At 37.9% G+C, this 15,908-nt stretch overlaps 1 protein-coding gene across 1 annotated transcript in view; it reads left to right on the top strand.

The window, feature by feature from the left end:
- stag1a (STAG1 cohesin complex component a) overlaps positions 1 to 15,908 on the top strand; it is a 174,691-nt gene that overhangs the window by 123,949 nt on the left and 34,834 nt on the right. The window contains exons 2-8 of the mRNA XM_078410778.1: positions 2,078 to 2,262; positions 6,667 to 6,772; positions 7,696 to 7,854; positions 9,134 to 9,230; positions 9,921 to 9,997; positions 11,111 to 11,315; positions 13,029 to 13,180. Of these exons, the coding sequence (XP_078266904.1) occupies positions 2,234 to 2,262; positions 6,667 to 6,772; positions 7,696 to 7,854; positions 9,134 to 9,230; positions 9,921 to 9,997; positions 11,111 to 11,315; positions 13,029 to 13,180 (825 nt within the window). The 5' untranslated portion in view covers positions 2,078 to 2,233. The remainder of the gene's footprint in view (positions 1 to 2,077; positions 2,263 to 6,666; positions 6,773 to 7,695; positions 7,855 to 9,133; positions 9,231 to 9,920; positions 9,998 to 11,110; positions 11,316 to 13,028; positions 13,181 to 15,908) is intronic.

Genomic DNA, 15,908 nt, shown 5'->3' with positions numbered 1-15,908 from the left:
TTCCTGCTTGGTTATGGTAAACCTAATGGGTAAGCAGAGATCTGCCCCAGCAGCTTTTGAGGGATAAGTGAAATAACAGCTGTTGCAAAATTCAGAAAGCACAGGAACGGGGTCCTGGTGAGCTTTGGGGAACGATTGAGCAACTGCCAAACCAGCAGCATTTTCCAAATAGTTCCAATTGATGATGATTGGAATTGAACTGTATTTTAATCAGTGATATCGGGCTGGATTAATAAAATTTTCAAAGACATTACATGAACAAATGAAGATTTATCTGATTCTGAGATTTAAAATTGCCCTAATATTGTTAATTATAAGTAATTGATCTGAGAAAGAAATTTTGTACTTTCAGTGTTTTTTCTTATTTTGCTATTCTTCAAAGCTTGCATCAATTATTACATCAATCTCGGTTTTTAATCTGTGGTCATCACAGATAAAATTTTGATCTACTTGATATCATTTATAGCCAAGGTGGGGAAAATAAAAAGATGCAGATGCTTAAAATCAGAAATAAGAAGAGAAAATGCTTGAAACAGCAAGTCATGTGGAAAAACAAATACATTTGCTGTCTACTTCAGAGATCTGAGTTAGTCCTGACCTTTGGTGTTGTCTGGGAGAAGGTTATAAATTCACCCTGTAATCACATGGGCTTCCTCCAAGTGTTAATTTTCTTTCCAAAGATTCGTAGTTTGGTGAGGTACTTTACCACAATGAATTGTCCCGGGCAGTAGAATCTAAGGGGGGGGGATTCATGGGAATGTGGAGAGAATAAAATGGGATTAATGCAAAGGTTGAAATAGATTTGTTGGCTTGAAAGGTCTGTTTCTGTACAGTGTGTCCAGGATGACTAGAGTGCCTGTTGAAAGAGAAACAGTTAATGTTTTAGGTCTGAGATTCTTCATTGAAACTAGGAAAGAAAGAAACTAAGTTAGCTTTAATTGCTAAGGGAGTGGAGAAGGGATGGATAAGACTCGACCTCTAATAGGCACAAAATGCTGGAATAACTCAGCAGGTCAGGCAGAATTTCTGGAGAAAAGGAATAGGTAGCATTTCGGGTCGAGACTCTTTTTGGGAATTCTCTAATAGGATGGGGCAAGGGGTGTGGTGTGATAATCTTTTGAAGAATGTGGATTACATAGAAACATAGAAAATAGGTGCAGGAGTAGGCCATTCAGCCCTTTGAGCCAGCACCGCTATTCAATATGATCATGGCTGATATCCAGGATCAGTAACTTATTCCTGCTTTCGCCCCATATCCCTTGATTCCGTTAGCCCTCAGAGCTATATCTAACTCTCCCTTGAATACATCCAGTGAATTTGCCTCTACTGCCTTCTGTGGCAGAGAATTCCACAGATTCACAACACTGGCTGAAAAAGTTTTTTTTCTCATCTCAGTCCTAAATGGCCTACCCCTTATTCTTAAACTGTGATCCCCTGGTTCTGGACTCCACCAACATGGGGAAATCTTTTCCTGCACACCACACCTCTTTTCCTATTAATTCCTACTCTTTACTTCCTGTGTTAACTAGTTCTCTATCCATGTCAATACCCTACCTCCAATACGATGTGCTCGAATTTTGCACATTGATCTCTTGTGTGGGACCTTGACAAAGGCGTTTTGAAAGTCCAGATACACCACATCCACTGGTTCTCCCTTATTCTACTTGTTACATCCTCAAAAAAATCCAGAAGATTAGTCAAGAATGATTACCCCTTCATAAATCCACGCTGACTTTGACCGATCATGTCACTGCTTTCCAAATGCGCTGCTATTACATCTTTAATAATCAACTTATGCGCTGCTATTACATCTTTAATAATTGCCGACCAGTTAGCCTGACATCCTCCTCTCTACCGATGTCAGGCTAACTGGTCGGCAATTCCCTGTTTTCTCTCTCCCTCTTCTTCAAAAGTGAGGTTACATTATCTAGCAGAAGTGTAATCGGCTACTCCTTCAATTTTTGAGACGGTGGGGGCAGTGGACTGAAATGAAGAATTTCCAAAACTGAGAAGTCTGTCAATTGTAAAAAGTGAATCTTTCAGGTGTCGGTTTCTTACATTTCTCACTTCTTTTTAGAATTTGCCCAAAAATGTCTTTCATAAAGACCAAGCAAGAAAAGGAAGGTGGAATTACGTTCTACACAATCAAGCTATTTGAAAGATTGCACAAAAACAAGAGGAAGAAACTTTGGAACACCAGCCCAAATTTGTGGGCAGCAGGAGTGCTGAGGAGATGATCACTCCAGAGATACCAGTGTTACAGTAAGTATATGAATAGTAGATTGTTAGAATATTGGATATTGTAAATCAGGTGGCACAGGATGGCAATGATTTTTCCTTAACTTTCCCAAAGATTGTTATGTCATAAGGAATAGCAGTAGAATTAGGCCATTCGACCCATCATATCTACTTCACCCTTCAATCATGACTGATCTATCTCTCCCTCCTAATCCCATTCTCCTGCCTTCTCCCCATAACCTCTGACATGTACGAATTAAGAATCTATCTATCTCTGCCTTAAAAAATCCACTGACTTGGCCTCCACAGCCTTCTTTCCACAGCCTCCTCAACACCCTCTGACTAAAGAAATTTCTCCTCCTTCCTAAAAGAATGTCCTTTAATTCAGAGGCTATGACCTCTAGTCCTAGACTCTCCCACTAGTGGAAACATCCTCTCCACATCCACTCTATCCAAGCCTTTTACTATTCTGTATGTTTCAACAGGTCCCCCCCCTCATTCTTCTAAACTCCAGCGAGTACAGGCCCAGTGCCGACAAACGCTCGTCATAGGTTAGCCTACTCATTCCTGGGATCATTCTTGTAAACCTCCTCTGGACCCTCTCCACAGCCAGCACATCCTTCCTCAGATATGGTGCCCAAAATTGCTCACAATATTCCAAATGCAGCCTTACAAGCGCCTTATGGAGCCTCAACATTACATCCCTATTTTTGTATACAAGCCCTCGTGAAATAAATGCTAGCATTCAGTTTGCTTTCTTTATTTGACTTGCAGATTAACTTTTTGGGAATCCTGCACCAGTACTCCCAAGTCCCTTTGCACCTCCAATTTCTGGATTCTCACCCCATTTAGAAAATAGTCTACGCCTTTATTCCAGAACCAGGGGCCACAGTCTAAGAATAAAGTGGAGGTGAGAAGAAACGTTTTCACCCAGAGAGTTGTGAATTTGTGGAATTCTCTGCCACAGAAGGCAGTGGAGGCCAATTCACTGGATGAATTTAAAAGAAAGTTAGATAGAGCTCGAGGGGTTAGTGGAATCAAGGGATATGGGGAGACGGCAGGCACAGGGTACTGATTGTGGATGACCAGCCATGATCACAATGAATGGTGGTGCTGGCTCGAAGGGTCAAATGGCCTTCTGCACCTATTTTCTATGTTACTACCAAAATGCATCACTCCACACTTTGCTACAGGATATTCCATCTGCCACTTCTCTGCCCACTCTCCCAACCTGTCCAAGTCCTTCTGCAGAGCCTCTGCTTTCTCTACGCTACCTGCCCCTCCACCTATTTTCGTATCATCCGCAAACTTTGCTACAAAGCCTTCAATCCCCTTGTCCAAATCATTAATATACATTAATATTATTGTTGCTACATAATTGGTATTTCAAATTTTGCAAACAAAAACAATTTGAAAATATTTCAACATTATTTTAAAAAGCTAGTTGATGTATTCAAATTGTAAAACGTAATGCGGTACATGCAATTGACCATGGTGGCTTTATTATTATTCATTTTGGCAGCTGACCCATCCAAGGCATTAATCTAAATTGTAAAAAACTAGATCCAGCATAGATCCTACTGGCACACCAATGGTTGCTTCTTTCCAGCTACAGAAACAACATTTGTGTCTGTTCTGACTCTTCCATCAATGCCAATATGTTACCTCTTCCACCACAAGCTTTTAAGTTCCAAAGTAAACTTTGAGATAGCACACCCGTGTCAAATGCTTTCAGAAAATTTAAACATGTTACTTTTACTGCTTCCCTTTTGGGGAAAGCGTGCAGATTATGTTACCACTTCATGTCATTCTAGTAAGTTGGTCAAACCTCATGTTGCTTTCATGAAACCATGTTAATTGAATGATTATCAAGAAGTTTTCTCTATCCCATGCTATGTCTTTAATTATAACTGCCAACATTTGCCGATGACTTTGAACTAATTGACCTTCAGCTTCCTGTTTATTTTGAATAAAGTAGGAATATGTGCTATTTCCTTATCTAAATCTCCTGAATTTCACTAGTGTTTTGCTCTAATAGGAAATATTCCAAAACTTAAAAGGTAACTGAAGTAAAAAGTGACACAGTACTGCAGTAACCCAGCGTGTCGGGCAGTATCTCTGGAGAACGTGGTTAGATGATATTTTGGGTTGGGACCCCAAAATTTGTACTCCTGACTTTTGCTATTCCTATAAAGCTGCCGTTCTTTTAATGTTATCTGAAATTTGTTTTTTACCGCTCCTTCATGTGAATAATCGGTTTGTTGTTCGAAAGGATTTTTGTTTTGAAGTTTAAAAGTAGGATAATTGTATTAATGCCAGGGTAAGAACAGAACGGACATGTAAGCATTTCTTGCGTTGACATAATTTCCTTACTTGCTTTATTTTTCTTTTTTCCATGTTACTTTTTATAGGCCTTCACAGGGGAACCCTTCATTTATTTGTAATTGTATTTCTTCCTAAGCTCCGTACAAGATGCATCTCAGCATAAGTAATTAACATCTGCTTTTTAGACTTCTAAACATAGCACAAAAAGTAAGGAAATTTGTGTTTGGTAGATTATTTCTTTGTTGTAACAATGCTTCTTGACAATAAATCTTATACCGTTGGAAAGCCTGTTTATTTCCCTTTTAAATGGTGCCACATTTGTAAGGAACATGCATTTGTGGGATGAGCAGCAGAGCTGAGTATATGGGTTGCGCCCATGAAAAATTTGCCAAATCATCTCTGCCAATGCCAAACAGCTTATCCTGCTGTTGCTATTGACTCTTGTTTTGAGCTTCTGGTACCCCCAGGTGCAGACAATCAGGTGCCTGATTGGCAGCATCTGTGAGCATGTGCCCTGCTACAGTGGTCAGTAGGTGTCTGCTCCAAGAATCGGCATGCCACGTTTGACTGATCTGGGGCCGTGCGATAGGGCAACTTCAAGCTGGTGTTCCGCAAAACTAAGTTGCGGCATTATTTGGCGTGAGCCCTAGTACCATCTCCAAAGTGAAGGCCAAGTTCCATATAACGGGAGATGTCAGAGACAGGCCGAGAAGTGGGCGTCCCAAGAAGACGACACCCGAAGAAGACCGTTTCCTCACCCTGTCAGCAATTAGGAACCGTAGGCTGTCTTCTACAGATTTGCAGTCAAGGTTTGCCCTTCACCATCAGGCCCGTTTGCGCTGGTGTCGGTAACACGTGCACTGGAACCTGAACATGTGGAGGAACGTTATGTTCAGCGATGAGTCCAGATTCTGCCTACGGCAGTTGGATCATAGGGTCAAAGTGTGGAGAAGACGCGGAGAACGCTATGCTGATTGCTGCACCGATAGAGTAACATCTTTTGGTGGAGGCAGTGTGATGGTGTGGGGCGGCATCTCCCTCACTGGAAAAATGAGGCTTGTCATCATTGGAGGCAATCTCAATGCAGAGATATCGAGATGAGATTCTGCAACCAGTGGCAATCCCATATCTCCACAGTCTGGGACCGAACTCTATCCTCCAAGATGACAATGCTCGCCCCCACAGAGCAGGGTTTCTCAGAGACTACCTCCAGAATTTGGGAGTGGAGAGGATGGAATGGCCTGCCAGAAGTCCTGACCTCAACCACATTGAACACTTGTGGGATCAGCTTGGGCGTGCTGTTCGTGCCAGAATGACCAACACAACCACATTGGCTGACTTGCGACAAATGCTGGTTGAAGAATGGGATGCCATCCCACAACAGTGTGTGACCAGGCTGGTGACCAGCATGAGGAGGAGGTGCCAGGCTGTTGTGGCTGTGTATGGTTCTTCCACACGCTACTGAGGCTCCTGTTTATTAAATGAATAAATTGTTAAATTGCCAATATGTCTTGTTTCTTCAGACTTCAATCATCCAATCCACCAAACAACACCGAACAAGAGTCAATGGCAGAATAAGCTGTTTGGCATTGGCAAATATTTGGCAGATTTTTCATGGGCGCAACCCACATACTCAGCTCTGCTGCTCATCCCACAAATGCATGTTCCTTACAAATGTGGCACCATTTGAAAGGGAAATAAACAGGCTTTCCAACGGTATAAGATTTATTGCCAAAAAGCATTGCTACAACAAAGAAATAATCTATCAAACACAAATTTCCTTACTTTTTGTGCTATGTTATATTATTTGCAACACTTTATATAACTGGCAACTACTTTATTATAATCATACAGCTATGTTTCTCATTTTCAAGTTCCTTCCTTATTTTGTATGTCAACCATTTAAAAAGACACTGGACCAAAGATGCATGCTGTAGATTTTTAGTTTCAAATAAATTTGGGCTTAATTGTAAAAAGCTTCTATTTATGTAAAATCCCCTTCCTTGGTGGTAATGATTTCAGATTTTTTTTATTGTTGTTGCTTGTGTAGATTGTGAAGATTTAGTATTTTCAATTTTATGTTATGTTTTGTAATGTTTTCAGGGAGTCCACCAATGAAACAACTATTCATTCCGATGTTACTGGTGAATTCGATGACCCAGAAGTGAAAGGCCGGAAGCGCAGAGCTCGAGGTCCTGGCAGGCCACCGGTATGAAATTGAAGTATCAACGTGATAATGACTTTAAAAACACCATGTTAATATGTTCTGCATAATGACGTGTCCAGAATAAATCTCTAAAACATTAAATAATGCAGTTTTGTATAAAAGCACAGTATTTTGTGGAGGAGTACCATTATATGCTTCACTAAATTTGTCAGCACTCATTTTTCTGTCATTTCATACTTCTTTTACAGTTGTCCTTCTAATTTTAACTGCTGAATAGAATAATCAATTTCTTCTTTGTACTGTGGTTAACTGCAGAATTATTTCTCCATCAATAAATTGTATGTAGTCTGATGAAATAATTGACCTGAAATGCTAATTTTATTTCTCTGCTAGTGACTTACTAACCATTTCAAGATTTTGTTTATATTTATAATTTTTAATCTAAAAGACCTGTTATATAATTTAGGTAATTAAAAAAATGCTAATGCTGGAAATAAAAATAAAAACAAAACAAAAGTTGTTAGAAATTCTGAGCAGATCATGCATCTGTGGAAAGAGGAATGGTTAAGGTTTCTAGTCTTGGACCCTGAAATGGAAGTAATTTCAAATTTAGTTAGCAGGTGTTAATGTTAATTCATATTGTGATTGTCGGATTCCAAAATGTCATGGAGTGCAAAGGAGCACCAGTCATTGAGGCTTAATAAACAGGCAAATTTGTAAAAGTTGGTTTGTCTGACTGGTTTAATATTTTTAACAGAATGTTTTCAATTTTGTAGCTGGATTAATTTAGTAGAATTATCTAAATTATGAAGACAGCTTGCATTGATGTGACAATTTGATGCAATTATAGCTTCACCTTGCTACCAATGGCCTGTGAATGTATTTAGTAATGGTGCTTGGTAAAATTTCTTATGTTGTGAATGTGCCCCCTTTAAAAATTTACAAAAAATCCTTCTATTTCCAAGTCTGCTAAGAAGGCAAGGCGCGCTCCAGGAGAAAAAGGTCGCCTTGGTGCAAGTGGTAGAGCAAATCAGGGAAGAGCTAATGGTCACCATCAGCAAAATGGAGAAGTTGAACCGGTCACACTGTTTGAGGTGGTAAAAATGGGAAAGAGTGCGATGCAGGTAAATGAAAATTTGAATATCATGTTATTATTATGTATCATTTCTCATGGAAAAATTAAACCATTCCAAGCCATCTGACCAGCCGTTCATCAGCTTTATACCCCTGTGAGATTGGTGGTCATGCATGGTTTTCAGAGATACTGCTAAACCCAAAATAGAGCTTGGCAAATGTCTCTGGGAACTCCTGTGTTGCTTTGGTCTCATCAGTGCAGGTGGAAGTTCACGTAATACTTTGCAATAAACTTGGATCTGAGTCTCTGCAAGTCCCTTTCCATTGGATCCTCAACTTCCATAATTAGAATGAGTTGGCAACAACAGTTCCTTTTCAAATGTCATCATGTCAGGAGCACCCCTCGGAAATGCGCTCAGTTCCCTGCCCTCCTATCTCTATACCCACGACTGTGTAGCCAGACATTGGGTTAGGCATTCAGGTTCATGGTTCATGGCAAGGGTGCAAAAGAAACAAAGTAGTGTAATTTACTACATTGGCTCATTTTCCCCATTATGTGAATTATCCAATTTAAAATCCTGAATGTGCTGAATTTCTATTAGTAAAGTTGGATCTCTATCCTTGTTGATGGAACATTTTTAAAGCAGCATCTTTTCTGTTAAATGGTGTTACATTTTAGGCTGGGCTGCAGAATTTCAGAAATAAGATACTGTTTGCCGTGGCACCAAATTTAAAACATCAAATTTTTCAAATCCTTAGGCAAATGGCTTTTGAGTTTTAGTTGAGATAAATTATCAGGAGACAAAGGAGATAAAGAAATTAATATTTTCCTCTGAAAACAGAATTTTATCTCCAGTTGTAAGGGTCTAAAAATAAAACAAAGAACATGTTACAGTTTTATATTTTGCACTGGATGTCTTCATTTCTGAACATCATGAGCCATGTGATTCTATTGAATCTTCCAGTTCCTAACTCAATATTGTATTTGTTTGTGTATATAAAGTTAAAATATATCTTTTATATTCTTGTGTGATTTAGATATTGGAGTTTGCCTGGGTGCATTCTTATTGCCTATAATTAATTAATTATTTGTAAAAGCACCATTGTACATAGGAGGGAAATTTCTCAGTAATAGAACAGATCAGATATGTGCCAGATATTGCATTTTACTCAATGATGCAAGGATACAAAAATATTTCCCGGGAATAGTTATGTGAAGTATTTTCCAGTGAGCAGTCATGCAGTGGGTTATAAACGATTAACTGCTGTAAATACATAATCTGAGGTTTATTCAACTTTTGTAATTTAATGATAACATATTTTCCATAGTCTGTGGTTGATGACTGGATAGAATCATACAAGCAAGACAGGGATATCGCACTTTTGGACTTGATCAACTTTTTCATCCAGTGCTCAGGATGTAAAGGTAAATCTAAAAGATGAAGTATTTACAAAAATGTTATCCTATATTTGTACGATTAAACATCTGCAGCAGGCACCATTTTGGTTTAATTGAACCGAGATACTTTTTTGCACTGATTGTTTTCAACAGAAGCTGTCTACTTTTTAAGGGAAATATAGTTCATATAAATATCTAATTAATGACTTCTTTGAGGATTCATCATAAAAACACAGTGGGGAAACAGGCCACCTGGCCCAATTTGTCCACACCAACCATTTGACACCCTGCACTATTAATCTCATCACCCAGTACTTTCTCCATACAGTGTTCATGGCTAAGAAATTCAAGTGCTCACCCAAGCAGTTATTAAATGTAATCAACAACCCAGCTTCACCAATCTGTTCTGGGTACTTGCCTCTCCCTCTGGGGGTAAGAATGTGATCTTGTAGCCTCAAAACCTCTTCCCCCCTCCCCCCCATGCCCCCACTGAAACTGAAGGCCAGTGTCTCATGTGCCTTCCCAACCTGTACTGCCTTCTTAAAGCATCTATGAACTTGATATCCCTGTTTTTCAGTTCTCCCTAAGACCTTATCATTATGCCCTAGCCTTGTTAGTGCTCCCAAAATACATGACCTCACTTTGTATTTAACTTCACCTGCCAGGTTTACAGCCATTTCACCAAAATATCATTTTTTGTGCTTATTTCTTTTCCAGGCACTGTCAGAATTGAGATGTTTCGAAATATGCAGAATACAGAAATAATCAGGAAAATGACTGAAGAGTTTGATGAAGTGAGTCTCTTTTTTATTTCATTGAACAATATGCAGTTTGTACAAATTTGACTGGACCCAAGATTGAACCTTTTGACGTCTTTTTAATATTCATTGGCATAAAAGCTGAATATTAGGTATCGTGAGTTTCTATTTTGTTGTAGAAATCCATTTAAAATGATAACTTCTATTTTGAAGTATCAGAATAATGTCAAATGCAAGTTTTAAAAATACTTTAATTTACAACAATGTTGAAAGTATATGTGAGTCCAATTTTTTCCCCACACCATTAAAGCTGCTGCCACTGAGGGACAGAGCAACACAGGGCCAGTTGTTCTGGATTTGCTGCCCTGGCAAGTCATTTGCAAAGTCCATCCACCCATAGTAATCTTATTCAGATGTATATGACCAACTGAGTTATCTCCTCATTCCTGAAAAGCATCCCACTAAGTGGCACAGGCTCGTACTTGGAGCAAGCTGGCACTTGGGATCCTGAGGCCCATGCCCCTGAAGTGCACAGGGTCCCTCTGACAGCACACCTCTATCAAATGACTTTGGTAGGGCTTTGGAACTCCCTTCAACATTTCCCTGACAGTCACTAACCAAAAACTATTCAAATAGATTTAAATAGTTATTTTTAATAATGGTTTTTTTTTTTAAATGAATTTAATTATACATTCAAAAGTGACAATAAATAATGTAAAAGTAAACTACTTGCCTTCGCTTAGATTTAAAACCATTTAAATGAATAGTTTTTAATCCTAGTTAGCCCTGGTATAAAATAACAAGCATCTTCTCAGCATTTTTTATTTCACATTTAAATCTACTATTCATTTGTAATGATACAAAAATTATTTTGAACCTGTCATCGTTTTATTTACAAGAAAATAACTGCAGATGCTGGTACAAATCGATTTATTCACAAATCGTTTTATTTACTCAAGACTCATTTTTCTAAGCTTTGAGTATTTTGATGAGCAATATTCTCTTGTGCTCTATAAATGTTTTTTTTGAATTTTTCCAGTAATGGGTCCAGGAAAAAATGAATATTGATTATAGTGATTAAAACCCTAGTACTACAGATCATTTGATGGCTTTGAATAAGATTACAAATGAGAGTATATTTATTTTCAGGACAGTGGCGATTATCCATTAACGATGCCTGGTCCACAGTGGAAGAAATTTCGCTCAAATTTCTGTGAGTTTATTGGAGTACTGATCCGGCAGTGTCAGTACAGTATTATTTATGATGAATACATGATGGATACAGTGATTTCTCTGCTAACTGGGCTTTCAGATTCCCAAGTCCGAGCCTTTAGGCACACCAGTACGTTGGCTGGTAAGTTGTGTAAATTAATAATTAAAACAATTAAATTAAAAATGAATAATTAGAAAATAATGGTGTAAACAATTATTTATGTAAGTTTTTTGATTAAATCTGAAGTGTATATTGTGGTAAATAAGTAAATTACTTCATGTAAATTACACTTAATTGGCAACATGAGTACATTGTCATATTTGGACACACGTGTGTGAAATTCTGGTCTTACTGAGGTTGCAGATGGTTTAGATTTTAATGCAAATCCTGAGTTGAACAACAAAAATTGGGCATTGAGAGAAAATAGGAGATTGAAGAAATTATCAAATGCCCAGGCAAAGTAATGTATTTTGAGAATGCTAGGGAGGAGCCGGTCATTTGAGAATTGTATTCACTACAGTAAGATGCAGAGCCAGTGAGTCACGAGACACGAATGGATTTAAAAGCAAGAATAAGACTCTAAAATTGAAAATATTAGGGAATGGGAACGCAATATGTATAGATATTGATGGAAATGCAAAGGAAATGAAATAATTCTACATTGTAGATTTGTTGTGTTGCTATAATGTTAAAATAAAGAGACGTCCTTAGGAAATTTTAAATCTTAAGATGCCTGAAAGTGAAATTTGCAGAAAGGCAAGAGTGACATCTGAAATGAATATTGCAAACCAATTAAAGGAGTACAGCAATTTGTTTTACAAAGTGACAGTCAGTCTGGAAAATAAATAAGTTTGAGTCATCATTGATAATGTGTGTGTGTCCTATTTGCTGATGCTGAGAAATGACTTACTTTAATTTTACAAATATGTATTCTTTTGGAGCAGATGTTTAGGGTGGAGTACCATTTTTAGATTTGTCTTAGATTCTTTTAACTGCTCAAATTTTGGTAATCGGAACCCGAATAATGAATTGAATTATATAAAGTGATTGGTCTTGGGGCCTATATTTGAATTCAGATTAAACACTTGAGATGATGGTTGGTTTTGTCAGCTGGCTGAGTCCATGCGATCAGCGATCACCCCAGACACTAACATTATCCCAAAATTTACAATTTTAACTAAGCCAGTTAACCTACAAACCTGTACGTCTTTGGAGTGTGGGTGGAAACTGGATCACCTGGAGAAAACTCATGCGGTCACAGGGAGTATGTACAAACTCCGTATAGACACCACCCATGGTCAGAATCGAACCAGGACTCTGGCATTGTAAGGCAGCAGCTCTACTGCTACATCACTGTGCCGCCCTGACCCTATCAGTTTCTATCCAGTTAGCTTAGCACCAATTCTGCTTGTCAAAGTATCCTGTTTGTTTCATGTATTTAATTTTTTATGCGCTAAGCTAAAAGTAAGTTAGGAGTTCATTTTGTTCCGTACTCTTTGACATTCACTTATTGTAAAGCAAGAGTTTGTCAAATAGATTTGTGTAGATTTTTTTGTTTGGATCAGGAATTGTTTGTTTACACTCTGCTGTATGCCAAAGAACTTCCAAAGAAGTAATTAAAAAATAAATTTACTTGAAATCACCTGGTTGCATTTACACAGTAAGTATTCAGTTCAAATTCCAGACGGGCATTTTCAATATGATTCAGGTGGTGTTTAAATTATTTTAACAAGGTGAACTAACATGAAATGTCTATTTTCACAAATTGTGTGGATATAAATATGTTTGTGCTTTGCCATTAACACATCACAATGTAATTGTTTGCAGTTAATGATTTTACTTCTTTCATTGCAGCTATGAAGCTGATGACTGCATTGGTGAATGTGGCCTTAAACTTAAGTATACACCAGGATAACACGCAAAGACAGTACGAAGCTGAGAGGAATAAAATGATAGGCAAACGAGCTAATGATAGATTAGAATTGCTTTTACAGAAGAGAAAAGAGGTAAGGTTTCCAGTATTATAAGAAAATAACTGCAGATGCTAGTACAAATCGAAGGTATTTATTCACAAAATGCTGGAGTAACTCAGCAGGTCAGGCAGCATCTCGGGAGAGAAGGAATGGGTGACGTTTCGGGTCGAGACCCTTCTTCAGACTGAAGAAGGGTCTCGACCCGAAATGGGCTTCTCTCCCGAGATGCTGCCTGACCTGCTGAGTTACTCCAGCATTTTGTGAATAAATAAGGTTTCCAGTATGCTCTGTTAGTATGCTCTATTATCTTACCAAGTGAAAATCAAAGAAATTGCAGATGCTGGAAATGAAAAATAAATACAGAAAAAGCAAGAAAAACTCAACATGAGTTTTATCAGATTTCCAGCATCTGCAGTTTTTTTTGCTGGACTGGCATAATTTTTTTAAACTTTGGTAAATGTGTTGTATTTGGGGTATACGTAGTCATCATAATTCTTAAAACTGCAAACACAAATGGGGGGAAAAATTATATTTTATGTAGTAGTACTGGTCTTGTTAGTTATTTGATTTAGAATTAAAACATGCAAACTTTCAGGAGTAGACATTTTAGATAAACAAGCTATTAGATGCAAGAAAAACCATTAAATTTAAGTAATTCTGATCAATAGACCATAGCATTTGGCCTTTAAGTTGGTGGCTGTGTTTTGGTTGGATTTTATTATCAACACAGGTTCTCCTTTGCTGTGTTACAAATATGTGCCATAATTGAAGACTTCATATTAAAATACATCTGAATTCTAAATGTGTAAGAAGGAACTGCAGTTGCTGGTTTAAACTGAAGATAGACACCAAAAGCTGGAGCAACTCAGCGGGACAGGTAGCATTTCTGGAGAGAATGGGTGACTTCTTGGGTCGAGACCCTTCTTCAGACTGGTTAGGGATAAGGGAAACGGGAGATATAGATGGTGATGTGGAGAGATAAAGAACAATGAATGAAAGATAAGTAAAAAAGTAATGATGATAAAGGAAACAGGCCATTGTAAACTGTTGGGTGAAAATGAGAAGCTAGTGTGACTTGGGTGGGGGAGGGATTGAGAGAGGGGGAATGCCAGGGCTACTTGAAGTGAGAGAAATCAATATTCATACCACTGGGCGGGCTGTAAGCTGCAGAAGAAGGGTCTCGACCCGAAACGTCCCCCATTCCTTCTCTCCAGAGATGCTGCCTGTCCCGCTGAGTTACTCAAGCTTTTTGTGTCTAACTGAATCCTAAATGTTGGAAAAAAAATTTTTTTAATTTTAAATTGAAAATTGCTCTAAACATCTTTATTAAAATAAGACAAGTTTCTAATTCAGAAATTTTTCAGAGCTGAAGATGAATAAGTATGTCTACATAAAGTCCAATGAAAGAAGATGATAATCTACAAATGGTCCAGTCTTTGATGGAAAGCCAGTTGGCTGATTGTTATTCTACAGTTTTCTGTTAAGCAATTTGAAAAATAAAGTGAAGTGGTGGAAAGATCACAAACATTGGAGTGATAAAAGCAAGCAAAAGTGAACGATCAACGTAAGAATGCACAAACAAAATCTGTCAAGCACCTAGTCAGAGGCAACTCTTGCTTATCTTAATGCTATTTGGAGCATTAGTCAGAATTAAAAATTCAACATTTCAGGAGTAGGCTTTTTTTGATGTATTAGTTACCTGTAAGAAAAAATAATATTAAAATTAAACAAAATTTCAAAATGCCAAAGCAACTCATCTCAAGCCACAAGTGACAAAGGAGCACAAAAAAAAGATACTTGAAAGGAGTTGTTGAACTGGGATTCAAGAAGATTCGGTATGGCTAAATAAATAGTCTGAGGGTGAGGGAGATAATGAAATGATTTACCGAGCAGTCCAAAGATTTGGAGACTGAGTGGAGCACCGAAAGAAGGAAGGTTCACAAAAGGTTGTTAAACTTTTCCCTGCAGCATCAGGAATTTATTCTTATTGAATTGAAAGGAGAAAGAAGGCTTTGATAAGTGATAGGAGATTTCATAAACTGCCAATTTGCAACAGTTGTTTGATGGCATGAGTTTATACTAAGATTGCTGAAGGGGAGTACACTTTTGGTTTTACTTGTATAAATCCCACTGGAGAAGTGCCGTGACTAATTACTTAACATGCCATATCCAATAAATAAGATGTTAAGAGGTCAGAAATCTGGTAATTAGTCGAGTTGTACTTTAAAGGGTCATGCCATCAGAGGTTTCTTTCTCTGGCAGAGATGTTGCAGCAGAATAGTTATAATTTTCATTCCTTTCTAGCTCCGCTGCATTTCAGATGGGATTGCCTGATCCGGGCATCAGATAGCTGAAAAAGAAGTTGTTGAATTCTCAGAACTAATACTCCTCACCTTGTACACAGGAAAATAAAATTAAGTTCACGTGTCAAGATATACAGTATTTTTGCTCTTCCATTGCAATTAAGGAATTTACTTTTTGATAAAGTTACTGAATTCAGTAATTCATTACACATATTTTAAGACTTCACATGATTGCAACAATTAGTTACTCAAATACATCAAATCCATACAGATTTTTGACTTTGTCTAGCTTTTGTAGATGTTGCAGAACAAAGTAAAAATATCTCAACATACTTTATTGGAACAAATAATAGCAAATACCACAACTCCAAAACAAAAACAGGAAATGCTGGAAGCACTCAGCAGGATCACTGAGGAGCAAATCAGTATTTTGGAACAAGGATCCTCCTTCAGAACTG

The sequence above is a fragment of the Rhinoraja longicauda genome, chromosome 13, assembly GCF_053455715.1.
Source record: "Rhinoraja longicauda isolate Sanriku21f chromosome 13, sRhiLon1.1, whole genome shotgun sequence".
NCBI classification, from domain to species: domain Eukaryota; kingdom Metazoa; phylum Chordata; class Chondrichthyes; order Rajiformes; family Arhynchobatidae; genus Rhinoraja; species Rhinoraja longicauda.
Note: the sequence above shows the minus strand (reverse complement) of the source record. Positions and strands in the feature narration are given on the sequence as shown.